Below are 12,357 nucleotides of genomic sequence, written 5' to 3' on the forward strand. Positions count from 1 at the left end.
AAAACAGCTGTGCTGATTAATATTTCTGTGAACATAAAAAATTCAGGATTCTTTGATGAATAGATAGTTAGAGTGAATAGAACAGCATTTATTAAAAATCTAAATCTTTTATGACATTATAAATCTTTACTGTCAATTTTGATACATTTTTATGCATTCTTGCTGAATAAGTTACTGATCCCAAATATGTTAGCTGTAGTTGTTTTGTGATTTCTATTTATGTGATATTTATACTTCATTTATAAATTTGTCTCTTCATGCCTGTCAAAAAGTGTTGAATGTAGTGAATAAAATCTAAGGATTCTCCCATTTGCTCTCTTCCTCACCGTTCTCTCCCCTCCGAATGCATCACTCCATTTTTCTCTTTCATCTTCAGCAGAAGAGCTGTGCAGCTTGTAGAAATAGATATTGATGCAGTTTTCCTCAGGGTTTTTTTTTTTTTTACCACAAAACTTTAAAAGCTGTTATTATAGCATGAGGAGCACTTCAGCTTCATTTTTCTTCATGACTGAGGCGTTGAACAAACAACACTCGCCGATCAAGTGCTGAACAGTTTCCTTCAGTGTCACTTTCTAATTATCACTGGTTAAAATGGTCAGTATTGATGTTTTGTCTTCTCTCTAATTTCAGATTTGATGGTAATTTTAACGCCAATGTTTCGAAGACCATCAGCTGTGATCGCCTCTCTCCTACTGTCAATAGCCGAGCTTTCAACCCAGGACGAGACCTCAACTCTGGTGTGTAACACACACACACACACACACACACACACACACACACACACACACACACACACACACACACACACACACACACACACACACACACAGTGTCTAAGCTTCAAAAACCCAAAGCCAATTTTCACTTATCCAGCTGCTGCCATGGCAACCATTTGCAAAGAACAATATTGCTTTCCTGACGTCAAATCTTCAAAGATTTTTTGGCCTTTTGAGTGCGACGAAAATGAACAATGCTGTCGAATACGTGACCATGCTCATTTGTGTGTGGAAATACTTTATTTTCTCTCCTCTCATCTCTCTGTTTTTATTCCCCCCTTTTTTTACTGACCACAGCTTTGTACCTCTGTTCTCTTTTCCCCTGTATATCTGCTCTCTCACCAATGAGGAAGTGCATGTTTTTATCATTTTATACACTTTGCCAGTGTCAACATCCTCTTCATAACAGATAAATCAGTGTTTTTGCAACGGGGAAGCCCCCCAAGCCTCCTATATTTGATTTTAAATACATGCATAAGAATACATTTTGTACTAATTAAAATTGTACACTGAAATGTCATGAAGATGGTCAATTACCGAGTCAGTTAATTGAGTAACCACTGTCATGGATTCAGCAAGTAGTCTGATTCCAACCAATATCTTGATTTCTTTTGATCAATTCTTTAAAAGAACGAGATCATACGAGAAGGGTCATTTGTTCATTCATTGAATTAGTTTGGTCCCCATATAAATATATATTTTGCTAAAATGATCTAAAAGGGTGGATTAGGAAGTTTTTTTTTTTTTACTGTCCAAACAAACTAATTCTGTAAAAATGAGAGAAAGGGCAAACACACTGCACCACTCGTTGCCATGAATATTGTTAGTCACTGAGTTAATTCAGTAACCACTATGATTGATTTAGCAAGAATTCTAACCGTGAATCAATATTTCCCACTATTATACATTTTGCTATATAAATATCTAAAATGGCGCATATGGACTCCACTGAATTAGTGTATCATTGTTTTTCAACTATCCTGATTTATTAAATATGAGAGAAAGGGCATTGTAGAGTACAGTAACAGCACAGCTCATGCTCAGGTTTAGCACTAAAAACACTGTGCAGTTTTCCCTTCTTTCAGCCACCTTGGTTCAGACTCTACCTCTTTTTGGCCTCATACACTCGCTCTTATATTCCAGAATAGATTATCCCAATTCATCTTCATACTGATGCTTGTTTTTGTAAGGCAGTCATCAGGAGTTCATGTTACTACTCTCCCTCCATTTGTCATTGAATACTGACCCCACCAACCATGCAGGCAGTCATCAGTCACATCTGATCCCTGTTAGTCTAAACATTGATGAAAAGAGGAGGAGGGGGGGGGGGTAGAGGGGAAAAGAGAAGAAACAATTAAGAGGGAGGGAAAAACCTGGAGAATAGAGCGATAAAGCAGAGACTGAGAGAGAGAAAGATATGGTGTTGTGTTAGAGTGTGATGTGAAGACTTTGATTTAGTTTTTAGGGTTGGTTCTTGTTTCCCAACATCCCCCATGTCAATGTCCTTTGTTTCACCTTTTACTCCTCTTCACATCTCCATCTTTTCATTTTCCAGAGTTCTTTAAAAATTATCTTGAATGTCACAAGGCTGTGTCACAACTGATGTATATTATTTAAGCACTGGTGCTGGTACATTCTATTGGGGTCATGAATATATATACAGTATCTCACAAAAGTGAGTACACCCCTCACATTTCAGCAAACATTTTTGTATACCTTCTCAAGGGACAATGCTATAGAAATTCGACTTGGATATATTTTAGAGTAGTCAATGAAGATGTTAAAACGGTGTCCAAAGTGTCAATATTTTGTGTGAGTACCATTGTTATCTAGCATGGCGTTAATCCTCCTAGGCATTCACCAGAGCTGCACAGGTTGTTGCTGGGACCCTCTTCCACTCCTCCATGAAGACATCACAGAGCTGCTGCATGTTAGACACATGGCACCTCTCCACCTTCCGCTTGAGGATGCCCCATAGGTGCTCTATAGCAGTGGTTCTCAAAGTAGGGTCCGGGGACCCCTTGGGGTCCGCGACCCGTTGCCAGGGGGTCCGCGAAATAATTTTAGAACCCTATGAACAGAATCGCGGAGTCCAGTCAGACCATCGGGGAAATTCTTGGCAGAGCGCTCCTGCTCTCTCTCTTTCTTTCCCCCACAAACGCGCGCGCATATCCAGAGAGAATAGTGAATCCGCGAATATACAGTAGCCTAGCCTAGTTGTAAAATCAAAGTTAAGAGGCTAGGTTTAAAATTTTCAGTCCTTTTTTTTATCCCTCAGTTTATTTAAACTGTTTTAATTAAACTAATATTGTTTAAGACATTTAGTAGCTTGCCTATGTCATTTGTAATGGATGCCCGTTTCCGCCACTGAATACAAAAAAGAAAAGAAAAGGTAATTGTGACTTTAAAGTCAGAATTGTGAGATTAAAAAGTCTTCTTATTCTCTTTGATAGGCGGCGTAGGCCTACATGAGTAAAAATGTAAGAGCCTTTTGCCTTTACACAAGAGCGTCATCTCCAGAGCTGCTATGAGTCACTTTGAGAACGTTTCAGCATTTAATTTGATACAAAAATAGGGGCGGTTCTAGGGTCAGTGGATATTCGGGGCTTTAGCCCAAACTAAAATTGGGTATTTTTATTTAAATTAATGAATTGATTATAAAAGTGATTTAAGGGAATAAAGAAAAAGAAAGGTTTATTGTATTAGTGAAATAATTACAGTTGTAAAATATTAAATCTTTATCTATTTACATTTTACCAGGCGTTCGTTCACTGTTAACATCCTTCTGTGAACGGTAAGCCCCGCATTCTTTAATCATTTTGACATTGATGAGCTAGACCGCTGAACTTTTTGTCATCCAACAAACAGAGCGGTGCGTAACGGAGTAGCATCAGAGCAGCATCAAGAATATCAAATACATTGCAGTGAATCTCTTATTTGCATCTTAAGGTTATTGCCAATAATAATGACAGGTTTGCGAAAAGTGTAGAACTCTGTGAGCTCGCGCAAAACACATCTTCAGCACGCGACTTGTTTAAACGCCTCTGATTGGCCGATGCGTTCAACAGACATGTCTGTAATTGGCTACAATGCTCAACGCTGCAAAAGCACGTTGTAAGTACCTTTAATGCAAAGGGGAAAAATATAAACTGTAATATGCACTTTTCATGATTAGGTAATCACGGCAGCTGTAATCTTATTCACATTTGTTTTTCTGATTAATTGTTTTGCTCTATGAGAAAGTCAAGGTAGCAAAATCTTTTATTCACTACAACCCACCAAAATAAAAGTTTGGTTTAACTTAATTACTAGGATGTGTTCTGCAACAGTGTTAATTCTGTTATGATTTGTTGATTGTTCTGCCATTGATATAAGGTGCAATGAGTTCATTATTTTAAAGCTGATGCACGTAAAGTCACATTACATAATTTAAATGTTATTTTAAATGGAAGGTTCACCCAAAAAAATTAAAAGTGTCACCATTTGCTCACCCTCAAGTTGTTCCAAACCTGAATGAGTTTCTTTCTCCTGCTGAACACAAAAGAAGATATTTTGAAGAATGTGGGTAACCAAACAGTTTCTGGTACTTTAAAAAAAAAAACATATGGAAGTCAATGGGGTCCATCAACTGTTTGGTTACTGACATTCTTCAAAATATCTTCTTTTGTGTTCAGCAGGAGAAAGAAACTCATTCAGGTTTGGAAAAACTTGAGGGTGAGTAAATGATGACAGAATTTTAATTTTGGGTGAACTATTATTTTAATGTAAAATTTTAATGTTTTAATTTTAATCTAGGGAATTTTAATGTTTGGTTTTATTAGAACAAGCCTGTGCTTGCTGTCTTGCTGTTGATTTTAAGAAAACTTTTAAGGTAAATTACTTAGTGTAAATGCTATTAAGTCCAAATGCAATTTGAATAAAAGACCCACTGTTTACAAGTATATAAGTGGTATTAACATGATTTAAACTGACATGTGTTTCTGTTCTATAAAACAGGTCTTAAGTTTTTAGGGTGAAAAAGATTTCAATGCAATTACTTCCAATGGCATTTAAGAGTACAAATAGTTTTAAGCATATTAATCACAGACAGTTATTGTTATGAGAGGGGGTCCTTGGAAATTTTTCTCCGCTCTAAGGGGTCCCTGGTCCCAAAAAGTTTGAGAACCCCTGCTCTATAGGGTTCAGGTCTGGAGACATACTTGGCCATTCCATCACCTTCAGCTTCCTCAGCAAGGCAGTTCAACAGTTGTCATCTTACCGGTTTGTTCGGGTTCGTTATCATGTCGTTCGGCCCAGTTTCTGAAGGGAGGGCATGCAGCCCCAGACCATGATGATACCAACACAATGCTTGACTGTAGGCAAGACACAATTTTCTTAGTACTCCTTACCAGGGAGTCGCCCCACATGCTGGACATCATCTGAGCCAAACAAGTTTATCTTAAGTCTGTTTTATGCTTCTGCGTCAAAACAACGGCGTACCCCCGCAGACCCCTCTGCGTTGCCGCGAACCCCACCCCGACTCCTCCGCCGTAGCTCGACGTGCACCTCCAAAAAATTGTAACTACGCGTTGAGGCGACGCAGACCCCAAGGGCTGTGATTGGTCAAATGCTGTGATTGGTCAACCTGATGCAGAACCATAAAACGGCCACGACGCCGTAGGAGTGACTGCGTAGCTACGCTGTGGAGTTGATGCAGAAGCATAATGAGGCCTTTAGTCTCAGCAGACCACAAGACATGGTTCCAGTAATTCATGCTCTTGGACAGGTTGCTTTTAGCAAACTGTTTAAGGGCTTTCTTGTGAGCCAGCTTCAGAAGAGGCTTCCTTCTGGGACGACGACCATGCAAACCGACTTGTTGTAGTGTGAGATGTATGGTCTGAGCACTGACAAGCTGACCTTCCACTTCTGTAACCTATAAAGCAATGCTGGCTGCACTCATACGTCTCATACGATAAATTTGTATGGTCCTGTCAAGCAGACAAAAACATGAACATGATGAATTAGGACATGTGGCTTTGCATGGTTAATATATATATATATATATATATATATATATATATATATATATATATATATATATATATATATAATTTCTAAAGGAAATAATACTTTTATTTATCAAAGAACCAATAAATGTATGAAATTAGCAGTAAAGTTTTTTCCATTACTATTCTATTTCAAATAAATCCTGTTCTTTCTATTCATCAAGGAATCCTGAAAAAATATATCATGGTTTCCATAAAAATATTAAGCAACACAACTGTTTTCAACATTTATAATAAGAAATGTCTCTTGAGCTTCGAATCAGCATAAGAATGATTTCTGAAGACTTGAGTAATGGCTGCTGAAAATTCAGCTTCACCATCACAGGGACGTTTTTTAATTTCTAATATTTCACAATATTACAGTTTTACTGTATTTTTGATCAAATAAATGCAGCCTTGGTGAGCATAAGAGACTACTTTCAAAAGAATTTAAAAATCGACCACAAACTTTTGAATGCTAGTGTAGTCAGTATGCCAGTATTAGGATATTCTACAAGAAAATCCATTAGTTTTTTCTTTTTTTTTTTCAGTTAGCCTTCATTTGCCAAGCTAATCAGTTTAGCCTACTAGCTTAGCATAGCGCTAACTGGTTAAGGAAAGCAATTTTGCTTTGCTAGAATGAGATATCGTTATTGATAATGCTACTTTGTTGATCAGGCATTGAGGCTAAGATTTCATGGGGTATAAGATCTTGCAGCATACTATGATTTGGGACACTAATTCTTATCCTGCATACTATTTATGCTCACAGACTGCTAGGTTCATCAGTGTTGCTGAGGAGATACTCTAATGCCCATTTCTTTGCTCTTTTAGTAAAAATATGCAAATGCAAAGATTTTTGGAGTTAAAAATAAACCAGGAAAGTGACAGCACTGTAGAGGGAGAAGAAATATAACAGGCGGTGGAGATTTAAAGGGGAATGAAGGGATAGAGGAAATGAAAGGGTGTCACGTCATGACTCTGCTTCTCAGCTACTCTAAACACTGGATGGGGGATTAAGCACTCTGGGGCGGCACATGTGTATGATTTTAAAGCTGTCAACATGCTGCAAAGTTCCTGTTTATACATTGGGTGCAGATTGATGGCTAATTTGTGGTTCGTGTTTTGCACCCATTTTTCTTACTCTGCAGGTTTCTACAGTAATTTGATTAACTATGTTTATTTTGATCTGGATTGGGAAAGGCTGTTCCGTGGTTCTGTGGGACCTAATGCTATAGCATTTACTCTAATAAACATTATATTATGTTATATTATATTATATATGCACCATGTATTCTTTGACATGTTGAATCAATCAAACCACTTACAGATGTTTCTGCATGTTTAAGTGAAATGGATGAAGTACAGGTCATTTTTTTGACCTGAGTAACCTCTCTTAGCACACATTCATCCTCTTTATACGACTCAATCCTTTTCTTTCTTTTTTTTACTTTGGGTGTCCAAGTAATCTTGCTTAAGTACATTCTGGAATGGATCATACATATAAACAGATATATCTTGAATTCTTCCACTGCTTGTATTCCTTCTTTTCCTGTCTTTTCTTGTTCTTTCCCCCACTTTCCTTCACATCCCGGCTCCTGTTAAATAAATAAACGCTTGAATTGATGGCTGCAGAGTGGTGATCACTGTGCTTCTCGAGTGTTTGGAAAGGATCAGCTTGTCTGGGCTCCGGCCGTCACACAGCTGGGGTCTGTTCAACTGACACGAACTCTACAGCTGCCTCCATAAAGTGCACAAAGCATTCGTATAGATCCATGTTGCATGGCATATTAAATTAGTTATGGATGATTGTCTTCAGCAGTTTGTGATATGTAGGTACTAATATGTGGCAGAATGCTTGAAATACATCTACTTTACACACTGATACATGACTTGACATGTAGTGATTGAGATTGACATTTAATGCATAACATGTCATGCAGTCAACAGGTTATTATCCAAAAAATAAACCCTGTATTTTTTATTTATTTATTTGCTTATTTTACTTTATTTTATTTTATTTCATTTCATTTTAGAACAGGCCACAGACTGATAAAACAGAAACTTTTCAAACCGTTCTTGCTTTCTTTTTGACTGTAGTGCTGGCAGACAACCTCAAGTCCAATCCAGGGATCAAGTGGCAGTATTTCAGCTCAGAGGAGGGCATTTTCACAGTGTTTCCTGCTCACAAGTTCCACTGCAAGGGCATATACGAGCACAGGAGCAGGTACAAAGAGCTTTCTCTTTCTTTCTTTCTTTCTCTCTCTCTCTCACACACACACACACACACACACACACACACACACACACACACACACACACACACACACACACACACACACACACACACACACACACACACACACACACACACACACACACACACAGTCCTTTAATTTTCCACTCCAAACACTGATATACCCTACAGCAATGTATTGAAACTTGGACTTTCCTGATTAAATAAAATAAAAGCACACATTCATTCACTTCATCCAAGTATTTGTCACCACAGGCTATTTTAAAAAGTCTGATTCAATTATTCAATAATTCTGTATAAATCTACATTCTGTGTTAATTGGATTTAATTTAATATGATTTGTACAACTTTTTCCTGTCATATGTTAGTCCACTTAAGAAACTGCAGCCAAGAACCTAAAGGGATAGTTCGCCCAAAAGTGAAAACTGTCTTCATTTACTCACCCTCCTGTCGTTCCAAACCTGTAAGACTTTCATTCATATTCTGAACACAAATGTAGATCATTTTGATGAAATTTGTGCCATTTCTGTCCCTCCATTGACAGCTATGCAACTGACACTTTGACGCTCTAAACGATCTCTCGTAAAGAGTGACTTGATCCCTTTACATGATGAATAGATTTAATTTAGGCTTTTATTCACATTTAAACGTTTATCAGTGAACATAAACATAAGCTCAACCGAACCTGTTTGACGCGCAAGAACAAATCTCATTGGTTTTTGCAGAAGATCAAACTTGCTGTGTAATATGAGAATAAACCTCATTGGTTCTCGCACGTCAAGCGATCATGCTTGAGCTTCCGTTAACAACAACTGATGTGTGAGTTGATAAATGTTTATATGTGACAAAAGTCTAAATTTAGTCTGTTCATCATTTAAAGCGATTGTGTCTACATAGAATTTTAACTAAAACCCCTCAATTCATATGGATCAGGTTTAAGATCTTTTTATGAACTTTTTGAAGTGTCAAAGTATCAGTTGCATAGGTGTCTATTTTGATTTTTGGGTGAACTAACCCCAAACTACTTAACATTGTTAAAAAAAATGTCTCCTTATAATTTTCTCCTTGACAAATCCAGTCTAAAGTTTTTGTTCTTGATATTAATTTTTATAAAACTATTTTCAAAATAAGGATTTGTTTCTCTACCCAACTCACGCTGTCATGGGCACCTCTGAATTTGCCGTCTTGTGTGGCAGGGGGTAAATTACATTCTAGGGAGGCCTTTTACATCTGTTTAACTTGGTTACAATAGCTCCCAGGCCCTTGACTGGAATGCAGGGTCGCCCCTAATAAACCCCACTGGAATCTGCCACCCTGTGTTGTGGGCACTGTGTGCCTGTACTGAAAGATGTGCTAATTTCTGCTGCCTTTCCCACAGCTTCTCTCCTCCTGCTGGAGATGCACGAGAAAATCTGCTACTCACAGGTTTTCAACCACTTATATAGGATGTATATGAGATTTAGGCAATATAGCTTTCATTGTAAATGCTGTACTTGAATTCTGACAGTTATTGTTGGAGTTGAAAAGGGTTTCCAAAAACAACACAATAGAGTGCATGATCTCTTGCACAAACACTATAGTGAAGAGAGCGGGAATAAGGCCAGGACTTCACTTGGCTTCCTGCCGTCAGAGTCCAGGAAAAGTCGTTCTGCAGCGTTCTTGGTGACTGTAAATCTTTGTCTCTGTGTGTTGGCAGGCCTGTGTATGTTTCAGCCGTAAGGCCACAGTCGAAACATATTGTAGTGATCATAGACCATGGTGCGTCTGTCACTGAGACCCAACTCCAGATCGCCCGTGACGCTGCGCTTATCATCCTCAACTCCATCGATGAACATGATAAAGTAAGGAAGTGGCATCATTGTCATCATCATTCACATTCCACTGATTACATTTTGTTCTTTTATTGCACTCAACCTCTATCTTTTTCCTCAGATCTCAGTGTTGACGATAGCAGATACTGTTCGCTCCTGCTCTCTGGATAAGTGCTACAAGAGCTTCCTCTCACCTGCTACCAGCGAGACTAAGAGGAAGATGAGCACCTTCATCAACAACATAAAAGCTTCTGAAAGCCCTACCCAGCATGCTCTGGGCTTCCAGAAAGCCTTTCAGTTGTTGAGAAACACAAGCAATGTCTCCAGACAGCTGACTAGTAAGGGACCAAGCATTTGTACATGATCTTTTTTATGCATTTTTAGTGTTATGTAAAAAAAAAAAACTTGCTTGCTTGCACATTAATTGAAAAAATAGGAGGAAACGGGGCTGATTGGCAAAATATTGAGTAGTCTTTTAATAGTCTTGACCATTTTAATCATAAATCACTGGTCAGGATATTTGCAATGATTGCACAAATACTGTAGATAAAGTAACTTAGTCTTTGCAATTTGGGCAGGAGCATTGTCTTGTTGAAAAATAACATCTGATCATTCCTCTTTAGACAACAACTTTTCATTTGTGCGAAGCAAGCCATTGTAAAATATTCTCCTGTACTCCAAAGAATGAACTGACTTTTCACAGTGAAGTAGCTCACTAATTCTAGCAGCTAAAAAGACTCCCCTCACAATGACAGCTCTTCCTCCAATTTTCTCTGCGGTAGAGATGCATTTATTATTATATTTCTCACCAGATTTTCAAAGACACCGCTCTGGAGCATTACCATGCAACTCATGTTTCATTTTGAGTCATCACTCCACACACAACTTCCAATATTCTGCCAAAAACATAATTCTGTCTTTGATGTTTTTCTGAGAAGGCAATTGCTTTTAAAGTAGTTCATTTGCTTAAATTGCACTAATTTCCTGACCAAAAAATGTGTGGTTAAGGCAATTAAAAGCTTTTTCCCAGGAGTGTATTACCTTCATTTATAAATACTATAATAAAAGGACATTTTAACAGAAAAGATTAACTTTTTGCACATGAGTTGTCACATTGTATTGAGGCAGAATATCATGTTTTAAATATAAAAAAAAAAGATTCATTTATATATTTTAATATTTACTGGCCAAGTCACATTTATCTAAAATAAATATGTACTATTTTATTTCAGTCAAAAAAACAAAAACAAATCTTAAATATATATATATGTAGACTTAAAAACTAAGATGATGTGCCACAGAATTGATTCTGAGAACTGAGATATATTTACTGGATTAAAACATGTTAGCCCATGTCTCCTTTATTTAGGTGTGAGTGGTCTGAAGTTCTGCTTTGATGGCAGTTATTATATTCAATATGATTGATTATTGATCATCTTCCCCCTCACAGACACAGATATGGTGATAATCTACCTGTCATCAGGCATCACTTCCCGAGACTCATCTGAGCACGAAAAGAGAGCAACCTTGAGTGCGGTAAAAGATGAGAACCGCCACCTCAACAACTCTGTCATGATCCTCACCTACGCTCTCATGAACGGTGAGATATCGCCAAGGAGCGCGGCTTTTTTATTGGCTCTTTGTCTCGGAGCCAGCGTGGGGCTCATAGCGAACACCTGTGAGCATGTTTGTGCATTTTCAAAACATGCTCAGCTGTTTTTACCCCTTCATCTTTCTTCTGTTCTTTGTGTGTGTGTGTTTGGGTCTACCGTAAGAAACCTCTCTCCATTATATTGCTCTCCTCAGCTGTTCCTCTCCCCGCATGTATTAGCCTTCCATTAGCATACATTACTTTGGCATCATGAAAATTAAAATCGAGATCATCGAAAAGAAGAAAGAGAAATGTGACAATACATCAAAGGGCCACTCAGTGACATGAAAGAGTGAGAAAGGCTTTTTTCATCCATTAGATGACTCAGACATATGATTCAGATTGATTAGCTTGGCAGTGCAGAAGAGGTTATGCTACTTTGACTAGGTATTTGTGAGGCTCTGAAGGACACACACACTGGAAATTACTCATATTTCCTTGTTTATTTGAAGTCTGGTTCATTTATGACAAGTTGTATTATATTCACATATTAAAACCTGTCACAGTGTCAGATTAATAGACTGAAGTGTTGAAATTCACGTCCAGTCCAATAACAGTACAACAGAATTGAATGTTACTCCAAAAGTAAAAGACTGACTTACATTTCTTCTGTTAGAGGTCCAAACCCACCATTCTGTGATTCTTAGCTCTGTGGTTAAGTAATCCAAGTGGGATATGAATGGCTTTCTATTACTGCAGTCTAAATGGGCTGGAGAAGCAAAACCTATACATTATCTGTGATATCTGGACAAATTTGAATAGCCGGTAGATTGAGGTCGTATTAGTTTTGTTACAAAACCCAGTGAGTGCACAAGAGACACTTACATATTGAGTAAAA

General features: G+C 37.8%; 1 protein-coding gene across 2 annotated transcripts in view; it reads left to right on the top strand.

The window, feature by feature from the left end:
* cachd1 (cache domain containing 1) overlaps positions 1–12,357 on the top strand; it is a 76,649-nt gene that overhangs the window by 44,469 nt on the left and 19,823 nt on the right. For both annotated transcript variants that reach the window (XM_077198650.1, XM_077198649.1), the window contains exons 4-8: positions 631–737; positions 7,901–8,027; positions 9,754–9,898; positions 9,990–10,206; positions 11,319–11,468. In XM_077198650.1, coding sequence (XP_077054765.1) covers positions 631–737; positions 7,901–8,027; positions 9,754–9,898; positions 9,990–10,206; positions 11,319–11,468 — 746 coding nt within the window. The remainder of the gene's footprint in view (positions 1–630; positions 738–7,900; positions 8,028–9,753; positions 9,899–9,989; positions 10,207–11,318; positions 11,469–12,357) is intronic.

This window comes from Siphateles boraxobius, unplaced genomic scaffold (assembly GCF_051911475.1).
Source record: "Siphateles boraxobius isolate OS27281-9 unplaced genomic scaffold, OSU_SipBor_1 41, whole genome shotgun sequence".
Classification (NCBI taxonomy): domain Eukaryota; kingdom Metazoa; phylum Chordata; class Actinopteri; order Cypriniformes; family Leuciscidae; genus Siphateles; species Siphateles boraxobius.